Source organism: Coturnix japonica, chromosome 10 (genome assembly GCF_001577835.2).
Source record: "Coturnix japonica isolate 7356 chromosome 10, Coturnix japonica 2.1, whole genome shotgun sequence".
Taxonomy (NCBI): domain Eukaryota; kingdom Metazoa; phylum Chordata; class Aves; order Galliformes; family Phasianidae; genus Coturnix; species Coturnix japonica.
The window spans coordinates 6,430,303-6,445,057 of NC_029525.1; the positions used below are offsets into that span (position 1 = coordinate 6,430,303).

General features: G+C 38.4%; 1 protein-coding gene across 5 annotated transcripts in view; it reads right to left on the bottom strand.

Annotated features, from left to right (window-relative positions):
• Positions 1-14,755, bottom strand: part of TCF12 (transcription factor 12) — a 145,955-nt gene that overhangs the window by 59,605 nt on the left and 71,595 nt on the right. For all 5 annotated transcript variants that reach the window (XM_015872425.2, XM_015872424.2, XM_015872421.2 and 2 more), the window contains exon 7: positions 4,131-4,195. In XM_015872425.2, coding sequence (XP_015727911.1) covers positions 4,131-4,195 — 65 coding nt within the window. The remainder of the gene's footprint in view (positions 1-4,130; positions 4,196-14,755) is intronic.

The window sequence follows — 14,755 nt, forward strand, 5'->3', positions numbered from 1 at the left end:
TTTTACACCGTAAGTGAAATGCATTTAGCCAAATATAAAACAGCTCCTTCCAGCAATCACATATTTTGCAGCTTTATTCTTAATTAAACTTCTTTCTAAATGGGCTTTTATAACGCTTGCAATGCCCTACCACCATACAGAGCACATAGATTAGGGAGTTGAAAAATGAACTTAAGATAAATCTGCCCATAAAAAGGTTATATTTTAAACCAAACCTAATGAATGCTGGCTCTTGAGTTCTCTGCTAACATCCACTGTCTTTAGCAATCGTTTTTTTCCCCTCACACGAGATCCTATGCAGATTTGAAATCACTATGAAGGGATTATAAATGTTTTATTTCCACGTATCAGGAAATCCATACCATCTACTTTTTATGCACAATGTCATGAATAATTTTCTATCTTCAACTCTGTGATGCTGACCACCTTATGGCTCCTCAGTGGAGAAACTAAGGAAACACAGCCAACTACAACTGTTGAAGTCAGCACAGCTGTTTGGAGCACACAACCAATGTACTAAATTAGACTTCACAGGCAGACAGACCATCAGCAACCAAACACATCTGAGATTGGATGCTTGATATGGAAAAGGCAAACACAAGGTGGCAAACATCAGCAGCACGGTCAGGAAGATATAATATGAAAGGGTAAGGCCTTAGATGGGGTACTCCATCTACTTTAGAACACTGGAATTCCACAGGGATGGAAACCCACCAAAGAACACCCAAAGCAGAGCATTATGACATACATAAACACACACACATACATATAAAGGAAAATAAAGAAGCAAGAAATTCTAAATTCAAGTCAGCAAATTATTTCAAACACTGGTAATACCAAAATAAAATGTAATTTTAAATTGAATTAAAATCTAATTGGAAGTTAATTCTATCAACATTTTCAATTAGCCTAACTATAAAAAATAGAAAGATTTCCCCCATATACTAAAAAATAAACTGTGGGATAAATAAAAGAAACCTTATCAGAGGAATACATACAAGTAAAAGGCACGTTAAGATTTTGGCAATGAAATAGCTACACGTAAAAAACAATATTAAATGATGATAGATATAAGCAGCTAAGAAATATAAAAGCACTTTGCTCAGTGAGAAGCCAAACAACAGAAACTACTCATTATCACAATGCATAAGAGAATTTTATGCAAAGTTAACAAACCTGCTTTGTAATACAGAACATTAACTTAATGAAGGAGTAATGTGAAAATTAGTTTGCTTCCAAAGTAATGTCGAGTTTAAATTATTATATTTAAGTATAGTACATAAGGAGTTATTTGAACAACTCTAATTACATTAATACAATATATTTCTCTGTCTAGACTGTCAACAATGTCAAGACCAAAACCTGAATCTATTGCTTTTCCTGAGAATTCTGTTGAAAGCTCACCCACACAGCTGCAAATGGGTCTTCCTTTGTCACATATGTTGTAGAAAAGTAGTAAAGACTATGAGAATTATACTTTCTTAATTAAAAGTAAACATTAGGACCTGCATTGCCACACGTTGCAGCCCATTAACGCTTCCCAGGCTACTCTTGAAGAGACTCAAAATAAAACCAAAACTGAGATGACCATTTACTCTTGAGAGGAATCGTCTTCCTGAAAATATTAGTTGATGATTTGGAGTCATGAAAATAATTTTCTCTTAATTTGAAAGCACATGAAAACCACAAAACAATATGGTATAAGGTAATCTAATTATGAAAACTGAAAGCCCAATGACATTGTTTTCCTTAAAAGATGCATACAATCTCCAGTATCAGAGTTCCCTAGTGAACTATATTCAGTAATAATTAGTATTTATTGATAAATGAAAAGCCTTCCAACATATTTCAACCAGAAGTATGCTATAATATCAGCAAGAAAGCAAACTGCATATTGAAAAGCCATTCCTTGCACAAGAAGTGCCAGCATGGAAAGCAACAGGAAGAGCTGGAAAGCAACACGTAAAATTGCTAATCAAAAGAACCACTGATCCCTGGTGGACAGTATGGAAGCTCTACCACTCCAGTACATTCTGCACATACAGATCTTGGATCTCATGGTTAAGCAAAGAGATTCTCTCTTCTGTGTTTAAGACATGATATTTTTTACTCTTTGCAAGCTGGAATATGTTGTTACAGCTTCTCACATGTCAGGGGCTAGATTCAAGAGAGCAAATTAAGTAGCTGAAGGATGACTATTACTGTCACTTGTTCTATATGAGTGTTTGCTTCCATCTTAAAATTTAATTAAAAGGGATTTAAGCAAAGATATCACTGAAGGAACAATGAAACAGCATGTGGCACCTCTAGCGCAAGTGCAAGACCATCTTCCTCTTGTCTCTTCATAAAGTGCTGTAAAGTAACCAGTATCTAACTTGTCAAGGCAGAACTGACTGTAATCCTCCACTACGTCAAAATAATTTAGGAAGAAAACAACATCTGCATAATTTTATTGCCAACAGTGCCCGAATCAGTTAAATTCATGATGACAGCAGAGTCTAAAATACATTCATCTTTCCCTTTTCTTGGCTGTCTGGGACAATGAGCCTGGTAGATTTTCATACCTCCATGTCTACTGATGCACAGAAATCCCATCAGGTGAAATTTAAAACCAAAATCACAACAAATAAAAACAAAACAAGGCAAAGCTGAGATTTTCAAACTACTGATTCCAAACATTTCTAGATGTGCTAAGATACTTGCAAATAATTTCAAGTACTGACATCTTCCTTGTGATTCTAATTGTTCAAGTATAAAATCGTTACATTCCAGCAAGCATCATACATGGAAGCAGACAGCAAAGTAGTAGTATGGTTTCCTAACTCTCCCTTTCTACTCTCCAACGCAACTAAAATAGGAATTCTTCCTATTACTGTTTGGATATGGAAATGAAATGAACATGTATGAAGCACTAGATTAGTAGATTTAACATTCACAGATGAATAATGTGGTTTTTATTCAAAAAATAATAAATAGAAGTAATGCAAGCTACAATTAAAATGAGCAATTATTCAAAAACAGTCATCCTAGAGACACTTGCTTTCTTCTTCCAGACACAGGGGAAGAAATGGATGCAAAAGAAATACACCAAAAAAAACAAAACAAACCCCAAACTCCTCCACAAACCCACCAATGCAAAAAAGGACGCACCCAACAACACATCATACCCTTACCATACAGAAAAGCCTTTTCCCTCATGCCACTGATTTGTTGTCCCCCCTGGCAAAACAGTAGTTTTGTAACCTATATCTCTGCTTATATCCAAGAAGAGTTTATAAGAGATCCTCTGTCAAAGAGCCCACGAAGAAAGACAGGCTCCTGTTACATGTTTCTATCAGAGATCACCTCTGGAAGCATCTCCAGAACTTTTCAGATTTGCAAACATATTTATATTAAATTAAGACTCATCCTTGTACCCAATTTATGAACAATGCCCTGCTTTAACAAGAAATAATTGCTGAATTAATGTAAGTAGTACATGATCAGATTTCAGTTGTAACAAGACAGAATGGCAGTTCACTGCTTTAAGATGCATTATCTGCAACAGCTCTCTTCTAGTACCATCACCACGTTCTGACACTACCATGTTTGGAATCAGGTTAACTTCTGTTAATAACAAAGTCACTTTAAAAACTTGGGAAATAAAAGGTTCTGGGTACAACTGACTTCTTAACTCAGCAAAATAAGCCACACTCTAACTAAAAAGCTGAGATTTCCTGACATTTGTGAAAAGTCCCAGTATCCCACACTAATCCTGATGTGTACAATCCATTATCAGTCTGCAGCTCTGTTGCTTGACGTGGAGAGAGGAATTAAAAAAAATTCAAAGGGTAAAGGAAACTAATCTTGCAATGAAAAGATTACAAATATAATTGAAATACAACGTTCCAATTAGTAACAACTTCCCTTTTATTAAAACATAAGAGTTCACTTTCAAAAGCTACGGAATTAGTTCCACTTGCACAAAGAATGAGAATCTCCTAAGTGGATTTAAGTGCAAGATCATTTGTCAACACAGAAACCTGAAAACTCATTCTACCATTCCTGGAATACATTCTTGTTTATGATATTTGTGTATCTCAATTTTTGTTCCAATTACTCCCTTTGCTATGAATAATTATTATACTTACCTGACAGCCTGGCAATCCCGTATCTCTACCATATAATGGAAACGGACCTCTATCGGAGGCTTTTCCTATAAGAGAAAGACAATTTAAATTAGATTAAAAAGTCTGCTAATTATTTGTGTCAGTTATGCACACAATGTAGTACAGAAAGAAAATCTGTTAGCAAAAATCTGTAGCAAAAGTTACATGAGTAAGAGTAGGCTTCTAGATACATCTTTGCTTAGCACACATAATCAACTCTACTGTCATAGACAACAAATACTTTGTAGATTTCGTCTCTTATACAGTCAATCAGAAAGAAAGACCTACTGCAATCAAATTGTTTTAAAATACCCCCGTCAGTATGTTGAAATTCTAAGGACAAAGGCTCAATGCAATTCCACTTCCATTATCAGCCAAACTAGCACACAACCAGTGTCATCTTAGGTGACAAATACAATAAGCAGTAAAAAAAAACCAAAAAACAAACAAAAAAATACAAACAGACACAAAAGAACCAAACCAAATTCCAAGCAAAAAACAAAAACCAACACCAAACTTCAATAATGGCTGAGTCATTCAGGTCTTCATACTCATCCCTCAAATCCTCAAAAATCTTTTGTTTTTCTGTGTGAATTCTAGTTGGGGAGGAAAAAAACCAACCAAACCCACAGAAAACCACCCAAACAATAGAATTGGTCAAAACCACCAAACACTTTTGCCTTATATGGAGTATTTGCCTGTGTGCAGCACGTACTGAACACAGTATGTCACGCAGAGCAGCTGCCCTCTGATGCTGCTGCATTGTAAGATATTAGCAATAAGTTTGCAAGCTCCAGAAAAACCACTCAGAGCCATACCTGATGGTTGTGCCAACCACCTGAAATGTCTGTATGTTAGAACAGTGTGAAAGCTCTCTTGTAGGGCTCAGAAATTTATTAATTTTGTTTATTCATTTTTCAACATTCTGCTCAACCACGTCAGGAATCAGGCAGTCATCAAATATTGACGTAATAGAAAATACCAGCTGCATATGACTTCCTTAATTATGACACAGAAATAAAACATCCTGCAATACCAGCCCAGGCAGTTATCCAAAAGATAAGCACTAATAAACCACAGTAGCCACCTATTTAAAACCAAGAACTATTTGAGAGATTTGAAAATGAAAGCAACTGTAGCTAAGTAGGAATTTTCTTTTCTGAAATATGAGTACATTTCTCAGCCTTCAAAGGAAGAAAAGCTCTCCTTGCACATGTCTGTTGTAGTTTTCAATAGCTCTATCCTGGTGCAACTGTGCTTCTAAGACAGAACTTTGTTTTCTCTTGTTTTCTACCTTACAGGCAAAAATTTCTAAGTGCCATTTCATAGGAGTAAATAACACATATGTGTTTATTCTTCACTAAATATGTTCAGCTCATATAAGTGAAGAGCAAGTGTGAGTTTGGCACTCTTGGAACAATATCTCTGCAAGATTATCATCTTGATAACCACAGGTAGCCTGGTCGACAACAGTTCATTTGATAAATGGCAGTAGTGCTGTAATGAAGGGAGCAAAGAAGTTAGAGGGGTTTTTGCTGCAGCAATTTGCCTCTAACAACTATCAGGCAACAAACAAATAAAATACCTCGCATGCAAAATTTCATGAAGCAGCATGAATCACGTTGCTCAAAGTAACCAAACTCAGCACTTTCTTTCCAGAAAATGAGAAACTTAAAATCATGCAATGAAGAACTTCAGCTGAAATACGAAGCATTCCAGGCAGGTTTGAAAAGAAACATTTGTATAAAAAGCGCCAGTTTCAGAAATCTGAAAAAAAAATCATGCTTTAAATGGTTGTGCAACAAGCAAGAAACTGCTAGATAAGAACACACGATCGTGGTATCTAAATGTTATCACTTCATAAGTCTGGCATTTCCTAAGGAGAAGCAGAGTACAGTATCCCACTCTATGGTGAATTTGGTTCAAATATTGGTCTAAATATTTATTGAGAATATTTATCTAGAGCAAGGTACCATTTTGCTTGTGCTCAAAGAGACAAACTTCACATGGAAAGGTTTGGAAAGCAACACAGGATCAGATACCAGACAGGATCCCAGACACATCCCCAGCAGAAGCACCCAGAGATGACTCAAGTCTCCAGTAGTTCCATGCCACCATTTTAGAAGCAAAATCTTCACCTCACTACAAAGTAGCATCACAGTTAACTTCTCTTCAGGATTGGTACCATCAGCTCTATAACCCTGAGCCTTGAGTTCCACCCAGATTTGAATTAAAGCAAAAGACATATAAAAATAATTTGGCCGGTTATAAACACAAACCTTAAATCTGCAGAGGCGTTTGACTCTCAATGACCTGGAGTTTGCGTTTTTATTTCTAGGAAGTTTCATGTGTTGTCAACAACAAAAACGTGCAGGACCTAATCAGTACCTAGCAGGCTTACAGCTCCAGAGCAGCACATTCAAACAAATACAAACTGAGAAATTCCCACTAAGCAGCTTGAACCATAAATGTTTCTTAACTTTATAAACTTCAAACCTTGGCACATTCCGTGCCAATTAAAAAGCATTATAAAGCATTTCTAAATAGTAGTTTTTCTCCTGCAATCACTTATCTGACGCGTTCCCAGCTTCACAGGGCTTTTGATACTGCACAAGGAATTGTGTTCTATAAATCTATCTGCACAACAGCTGTGCAGCCTAAATGCTCTTATCACAGAATGAACTGAAACAGCAAGACACAACTCGATGGTCAACTGAAAGCAGCTCCACACTAACTCAGCTGAGGACTGCTCCCAGCAAACGTGTTATAAATGCCCACCAGTAGTAAAAAAGCATTTACACACTGTTTGTAGATATCACTTGGTTTATGAGAGGATGAGAGAACATAGCTGCAAAAAAAAAAAACCAAAAAAAAAAAACCAACTTCAAGTCCCACAGAATTAACTGCTTGCAGACTGAAGATTTTTCTACACAATTCCCCAAGAATTTATTTGCTCAGCAGTGTGGAAAGCGCCGGTGTTTTTTAAGCACAGCAATGTCTGCCATCCAGCCTGAATGCATGCCAGTGACCACAGCTGGCAGCTGCTGTCTGTCAGACACGAAGCACGCCTGCTCCTCGCACGCAGAAGAATCTCGCAGCAATCTCTGGAATATCTTTTAAATCATGCTTCTAAACCATCACTTCATCGCTGACCACACAGGGAGCCCACTCCAAAATCACTTCATAACTGAATGTACTGATGGGCAAAAAAGTCTGGCACAATATTTAAACAATTTTCTACAATTATTATTACAACTCATCACAAAAGGAAAATGGAGGATGACAAGTTTACAGAATACCATCCTTGCCGCCTCGAGAACAGGGATTTTTTTTTTTTTAACTTTATTTTTATTAGCTTTAAAAAATACTCTTGCTCCACAATTATTTCACTAAGGTTATGAAATGTAAACTTGATCAAAACACAGAAACACAGCCCTGCTCTGCAATCCAGTGTGCTGCCTCCTTAGAGCTAAGAGTGACTGACACTGCCCCCAGCACTGCTGGTGCCGTTTCTTCATTGTCTTCTGCTATGAGGACTCATTCAGAGAGGATTTCACAGTAGATCTGTATTACACCTACAGATCTCTCATCTAACAATTTAAATACACACATTGCATGCACGTATTTATAAAGATCTAACACACATTCTTCCTTATAATCCTCATCAAAATGAAACAGATCCGAAGCGACACAATTTGAAGAAAGTGCTCAAAACAAGCAGCCTCCTATTCTGGTCACAACGATTTGTTTAAGTATTATGGGCTAAGGCGTGCCAAGCACACTGCTGGCGACGCTGACGATGTTTAACAAGCCAGTGCCAGCAAGTGCAGCTGCTGGACTTGCAGCACCCTCCTCCTGTTCATCCCAAGCCAAATTACTCACTCGGCTATGAACAATGAAGCAGCAACACAGGAAAATGCCAAGCGCAAGTGAGATTAGTGATGAACTGCAGGATCCCTACAGAGGTCAGTGATTAGCAGGTTCCCAGTCGTAATCACTTTCCTAACCTCGTTGTTATCTTATCATACGCTCCATCTTAGCTCAGTCTTCTTGTGACTGCAAGCAGCTCCCCAATCAATAATCCTTGAAGTCTTACAAACACATCCAGTCATACATTTAATAAGGCAAACCTACAAAATGCCAATTGCCTGAGAAGTCCCATCACAGATACTACAGATCCGTTCCTCGCTTCTTTCTTTGGTTGTAATTTTGAAGGACTACAGAGCTCTAATGTTCTGCAAGAAGATTACAATTTGGAATTAGATTATGGAGTTTAAATGTCTGATCTCAGATTTGCCCAAAATTTCCTGGGATACACCATGCCGTAAGTTTGTCATTTGTAAGACAGCATCATACTTCTGCAATGAACATCTATCTTGTTTTATTTGGATCAAGTATTTTTTTATACCTAAATGATGCCAAATATGGAGAGGCTGAAGCTGGAGTCACCTGGAGTCAACTCCCCATTCTAACTGCTGTAATTCAGGAGTAAAGCCTCAGACAGCAAAAACTAAATGACTGCTTTCACTGACGTTTGGGCAGGACATTTTTTAATTGTGTTTTCCAAGGACTGGAGAAGTTCAGAAGTTCTTTTCTGCTTACAGCTGAAGGCATTTCCAGTTGTCTCTCACTGTAAGAACTGTACTGATGGAACTGAGCAGGCAATACATCTGAGAGTACATTTATCAAGACATTAAACACAGAAACCAAGGGATTTCTTGTAACTCCTTTAATGCAGTATTTTAAAAAAGTAATAATGTCAGCGTGTGAAGTGGTATTAAAGAACCTGCCTCACAAAGACACGCTTGTGACATTTTCATCCCATTGATTTGTAAGCACTCCTAAGAAAAGATGGAATAATTTATCAGTTTGAAAAGCACTGCACAGATCTTACGCTACAAAAACAATTTATTAATGCTCTTATGTACTTTAAATGCACAGGAGCTAAGGGTGGACTAAATTCCACACTATATTTGGGCTGACCCTATGAACTTGTAATTTATACGCTCACGTCAAACTGAGAATGTTTCTGTTCCATCAGTGGCTGATTGAAGGTTCCTGGCTCACTACTACTCCCAGCCCCTCGCTTGCAAGGCTGATACTGTGCTAAACAACAAATCAAGTGCCTGCAGCGCTCTAAGGGGCTGAAATCTCTGGCAAGAAGATACATTAGTAACTCAAGGCAAGGGGAAAAGAGGAAGTACAGACCTCCCAAATGAAGAAGGAACACTCTTCTCCCCTGAGCATATGTGGTATCTGTGAATCAAACAATTTTTGAATAGCTGGTCAATGTATTTAATTTCAATTAGTCTGTGCCAGATCTACCCCAGGCCTTATCTGAATATGTGCTATAGAGACATTTCACCTAGTAGGAGAAACATGCTAACAATTACTACACTAAGATCCTATACAAAATGAAGGAAAACACAGAATGTACAACTCCAGAAAACAACAAATAGTGCACGAATATGCATATATTCCTATTCCACATCAATGGTACAAAAGCATTTTAATCATTATCCATTCCATGTACTTCCAGAGTATCCCAGTTTCTACTAAACATTTCTTCCTTTGCCATCTTCCTCATCTCATTTCCCAGGAACCGAGTGAAACTTTGCAAGCAGTTAACAAAGCTGCCACTTACAGCTAACTAGAAAAAACCTGCTCTCCTGGTATGGAATTTGGCCCAGATTTAAGGACAAGAACTACTCACCTTCCATCAGCGACTTTAAGATCAAGTACATTTTCAAGTCTAAAGTGGATTTTAAAAACTGGAAATGAATGGAGAACCTACACTGTAAAGCATAATGCCACACTTACTTCTGATAAGATTATTTCAGTGATACTGCTTGCTACAAATTTCTAAATTTCTTTTTTTTTTTTAATTTTATTTAAGAGTTACTTCTGGAGTTACTTACAACGCATCTCAGCATCCAAGATCTACTTGTTCTCATTAAACAAATTGGCTTCATCAGCAAAGAGACTCTCCATCTCTCTCTCTCTTACAACAAGCATTCCTATTTTAGTACAAAACCAGTACTTAAAATAAGGGGCTTCAGACTGTGCACAATTCTAGGTCCTGTGACCTGAAACATGGAGATAACTTCACGAACAGATCTCTGTTACAGAAAGGAGAACTAGTAATGGAGCTCAAAAGAGAATTAACTTGTAACAGCCTACAAATAAAACACTTGAATTGTGATCTCTTTTACATGATATACTGCATACAAGGGCCCATTCCCTCATCTACAGACATCTCATCTACAGACATCTCATCTACATTAATTCATGACAACATTGATACCTGACCTCCAAGGAACCTGTTTTTTAAGTCACAAAAAGTGACAAAGGAAAACATGTGTCCACTGTTTACCTTGGAAAGTGAATCAAGTGGCATTCTTGATAGAGAAGGAAAAAAAACTTCTCCATGAGAGATCATAACAGCTGTGGGAATGTGGCTGAAGAAATGTTAACAATAATAGCCCAGATCCACACGCAGTCAAGGTGGGAGCAAGTCCCAGGCTTCAGAACACCAAGGAATGCTACGTGCTCAGTGTGGTAAATACAACCTCAAATATCAATGAGTTCTGTATCACTGCCTGGTCATGTACGCTCTCCATAGGAATCACCATGCTGCTTCAACTGACCTACAGCAAATAAGGAAAATACTTTACCCAGCACATTAAGAGCAAAAGGAATACTCACAATGATATTGATAATTCATTTATAAGAATGATGACATGAATTAAAATGATTATCTATTTCCTATTTCAAAAGAAAGGAAAATGTAAAAGCAAGTGCTAGCATTCTGCACTTCTGTATCAACAGGTCCAGGCAGCCTGACTCCAAGAGGATTCAGAAATAAAGCTTTGTAAATATAAGCCAAGTAATTTTCTGAAATATTAACACTTTTTCACTAAGGCACAGAGCATTACAAAGTGCAGCATTTCTGGAAGAAAGCTCATTTTCCATAACATTTAAAAGGAGCAAATAAGATACCTACAAAAGCATGTTCTGCTTTGCTAGCAAACCATAAATAATGAAATAACTAACATGAAATCTAATTAATAAAGAATTATGTGGATTAGTGATAATTCTACTCAACTTCAATTGGTGATAAAGTCTCCTTTTACATTGATGGCAGACCCTGCCAGCTTACAATGCAGCAGACTTTTCATAAGGTACTTGATCTAATACAACAAAATACTTAAGACAAAAAGCCTGAACAATTTAAAATTATTTTAAAATAATAACACATTAAGGGATTAAAAGTCAGATCGAGTTTCAGAACGTAACTGTGAACAGAGCACCATCACGAATTTCATCACTGCTTGTGGGCAGATGAAAACAACTAAAGATCAGTCAATAATACAGAGCATTCTGCTCTGCAGGTAAGGAAGCAAGCTGCATTTCTGTTTATTTTAGCACAAAAAGATGCCCAGAGGACTGAGCCACGGGCTCACAGCCTCCTGGCTTTTAGCTAGATTTATCTGGGGGAGAAGGGTGTCCATGAAATGTTGCAGTGCTTCACTGCTATCCTAAATTCTCCTGTTCCCAACCCTCAGCAGCCCTTATACAGGCACACTACCTACTGCCAATCCCACGGGCAACCTGCTTGAGCACTAGATAGGAAAGACCCAAATGTTTAACTTGGAATTAGGAATACAGCATAATGGTATCTCAAAGAGATGTAGAATGAAAACCAGACTTATAATGGTATTAAAGAGTGAAATTAAGAACTAGGTTTTTGCACCTTTTTACATATTTTAACCACTGGCACTTGAGTTCCGTACATTATAGAATGGAGACCACTGACCCTTCATATTATTATAGAAAACTTTTATGTACAGACTATAATAATTTCAAAGGCACCTTCCCATTCTGTATCTAGTCTCCATCTCTGCTGTAAATTCTGAACTACACGTTACTCGTTAATATTAAACATCTGTAAACACTTAGAAAAAAGTCTTCTTTGTGTTCCCACTGCCTCTTGAGTCACTCATCGAAGCATCAGTACTTCAAGCTTCTATTTAACTTCTTATGCAGCCCTCAACCTAAATTCACAATTTATTAAGCACGTTTCATCTGAAATACTGTCATTACCAACTGTGTATATGGGACCCGTCCTGCTTCATGTCTTGATCAGTAGCCTGGTGGAATAGACAGAGTGCACCCTAATGACTCTGCATTAGGCCCCATTTTATGGGAAGCAGTAAATACATTTGAATGCAGGATCACCTCCCAGAGGGACACAGGCATTCCAGAGGAATGGGACAACATGAAATGCAATGTGAACAAAAGGCAAAGCCCTGCACCTGGGATGGACTGACACCACTGAACAGTGTGACCAGGGAAAACAAGTAAAAAAGACACTAAGAAGGAAACGATGACCCACCTCCACTCAGCACTTTCAACATGTCTAAAATTTCACATCTGATTTTGCACCCCATAATTAAATAAATAATCTGACAGTGCCAAAGAGTGATGAGGAACACGAGCTGAACTGGGCATGGATGGCTCCTGAGGTGCTTCTCAATGGGACTATTCTGTGATGTTACGACTGCCGTAACTGCTTCATCTTTGCAGAAATCCACAGAAATATTGTTGCGTTCATCACTCCACTGTCTGCCATGGGTTCATTAAATACCTAGACTCGAGGACAGCACAGAGACTAGGGTGATCTTTCAGGCAAGCATTTCAGAATTAAAATAATAAAAAGCAAAAAAAGTCAACAGAAAGATTCCCACTTGGCCTCACATCCATTTTGTACATGATCTCATCCGTTCCAGAGCCTTGATCCTGAAGTCCTGCAGCAGGCAAATCCATCCCACTTCCTCTCACTCAAATCAAATCACTTCAGCTCCTCCAATTTCTTCTCTCAGCTTCCTTCCTCCCCCCCCCCTCCCCTCCCCCTCTCTCCAGGCAGGGTAATGACTTTATACTTCTGTTCTTGAGCTGGTTTCTCTTTACTTCAAATTCCACATTTTTAACTCAAAAACACAACTTAAGCAAAACGAATGCAGGCTTTCCAATTAAACAGAATTCACCGTTCCTTATGGCATACCCATGCTGACTCCACAAAAATACTTGTGTATACTACAAATACCTCTTTATTCCACAGCAACTTCCAGCCCTGTGTTTCCTTCTCTGCCTGCAGAGAATTCTCCTCAACACCCGCTTCTCTGCAATGAGTTTTATGGGTTTTGCTATGCTGCATGAAACAACAAATGATTCTGAATGATGACCCAAACTTTTAGCAAGGCACTCGAAAAAGAAAGGTAATAAACGACATTACAACTGCTATTGAAATGTGCAGATCTCTCCATTTTTAGATTTAAAATTGCACAGTAAAATACTGAATTGATGAGCACTCCACATGACAATTACACTTTAAAACTCTCACTGCCTCCATGTTGATTCACATGCATATTCTAATACAAAAACAAAGTGGTACCGAGGTGATTTACATGGCTGCACTTTCACTTTTAGGGTCACATTCACAAAGTCTATTTTAAGAACCACTTTGGAAGCAAATGCTATTTTATGCAGCGAACTGCTATTTTCCCAGATGAACAGAATATCCATTCTTTGGCTCACAGTTTCCATGACACTAAAAACAAAACATTCATCGGCCCCAGCTCCGTGTTTGATGGTAAATGCAGCTGCAGCTCCCGGTGTACCCCAGCCCGCCTCTGGTGAACAGAGGCACCGTATTTCCCCAATGCAATTTCACTGCTTTACAGACAAGTCTCTTCTTGCCAAGCTCAAACATTTCAAACCCTGATGGTGCCGTGTCTCAAAATGAAAGCCACTCGATTCAGTGAGTAACATGAAGTCTTCCAAATTACTGAATAAAGCACAGAATCGGAATCATCAGCGTCGGCAGCAGTTGCAGCTGCCTGGCTATCAAGTTTCTAGGCTAAGAATGTCAAACTGTTTGCCCATTGCTGCAATTCAAACTCACCTGCCGCAAGTGAAATTTTGAACAAAAACACTGGGGGGACTGATGGGTGTATGGAAAAAGTCACAGGCAGTTCAGAAACAAGCACAGCGCTCAGCCTCAGGCCTGCCTCTATCCCCTGAGAGAGCACCGAGGTTTACAATGAAAAGCACCACGAGGAGACGGTCGTCTCCTCTGTTAGCTAATGGCTGGATCCTGCCCCCGCTGTACAGCTCTTCATCTGCTGTAGGTTCAGTTTAAGTACATTGTCACTCACCCTTTCACATCGTTTAGCACAAACCTTGACTCAATCGCAGCCCTGCAATGCTGAAAAAAAGGAGCTAAACAATTCTCCGCATTTACTGAAAGTATTTTTAGGCACCAATTCAGTAAAGCAATTAAGCACTTACGTACTTCCAAGTCTATGAATGAACTAAATTCAGCGGGGACAGCTCGCACAATGTGAGCTATGCACTGCAGAGCACAGCGGGGGCTGCTGACTGATCCGAGCAATCGGTGACTCATCTTTCAGTCTACCCAAGGTGCTTAAAAAAATTCAATGTTACACAGTCGAGAAGGACCATTTTACAACTTAAGGGAAGCCCTGTTTTAAGAGGAACAAGTAACTGCTTTAGAATACACATTCTAAAACGCATTTCCATTTTTG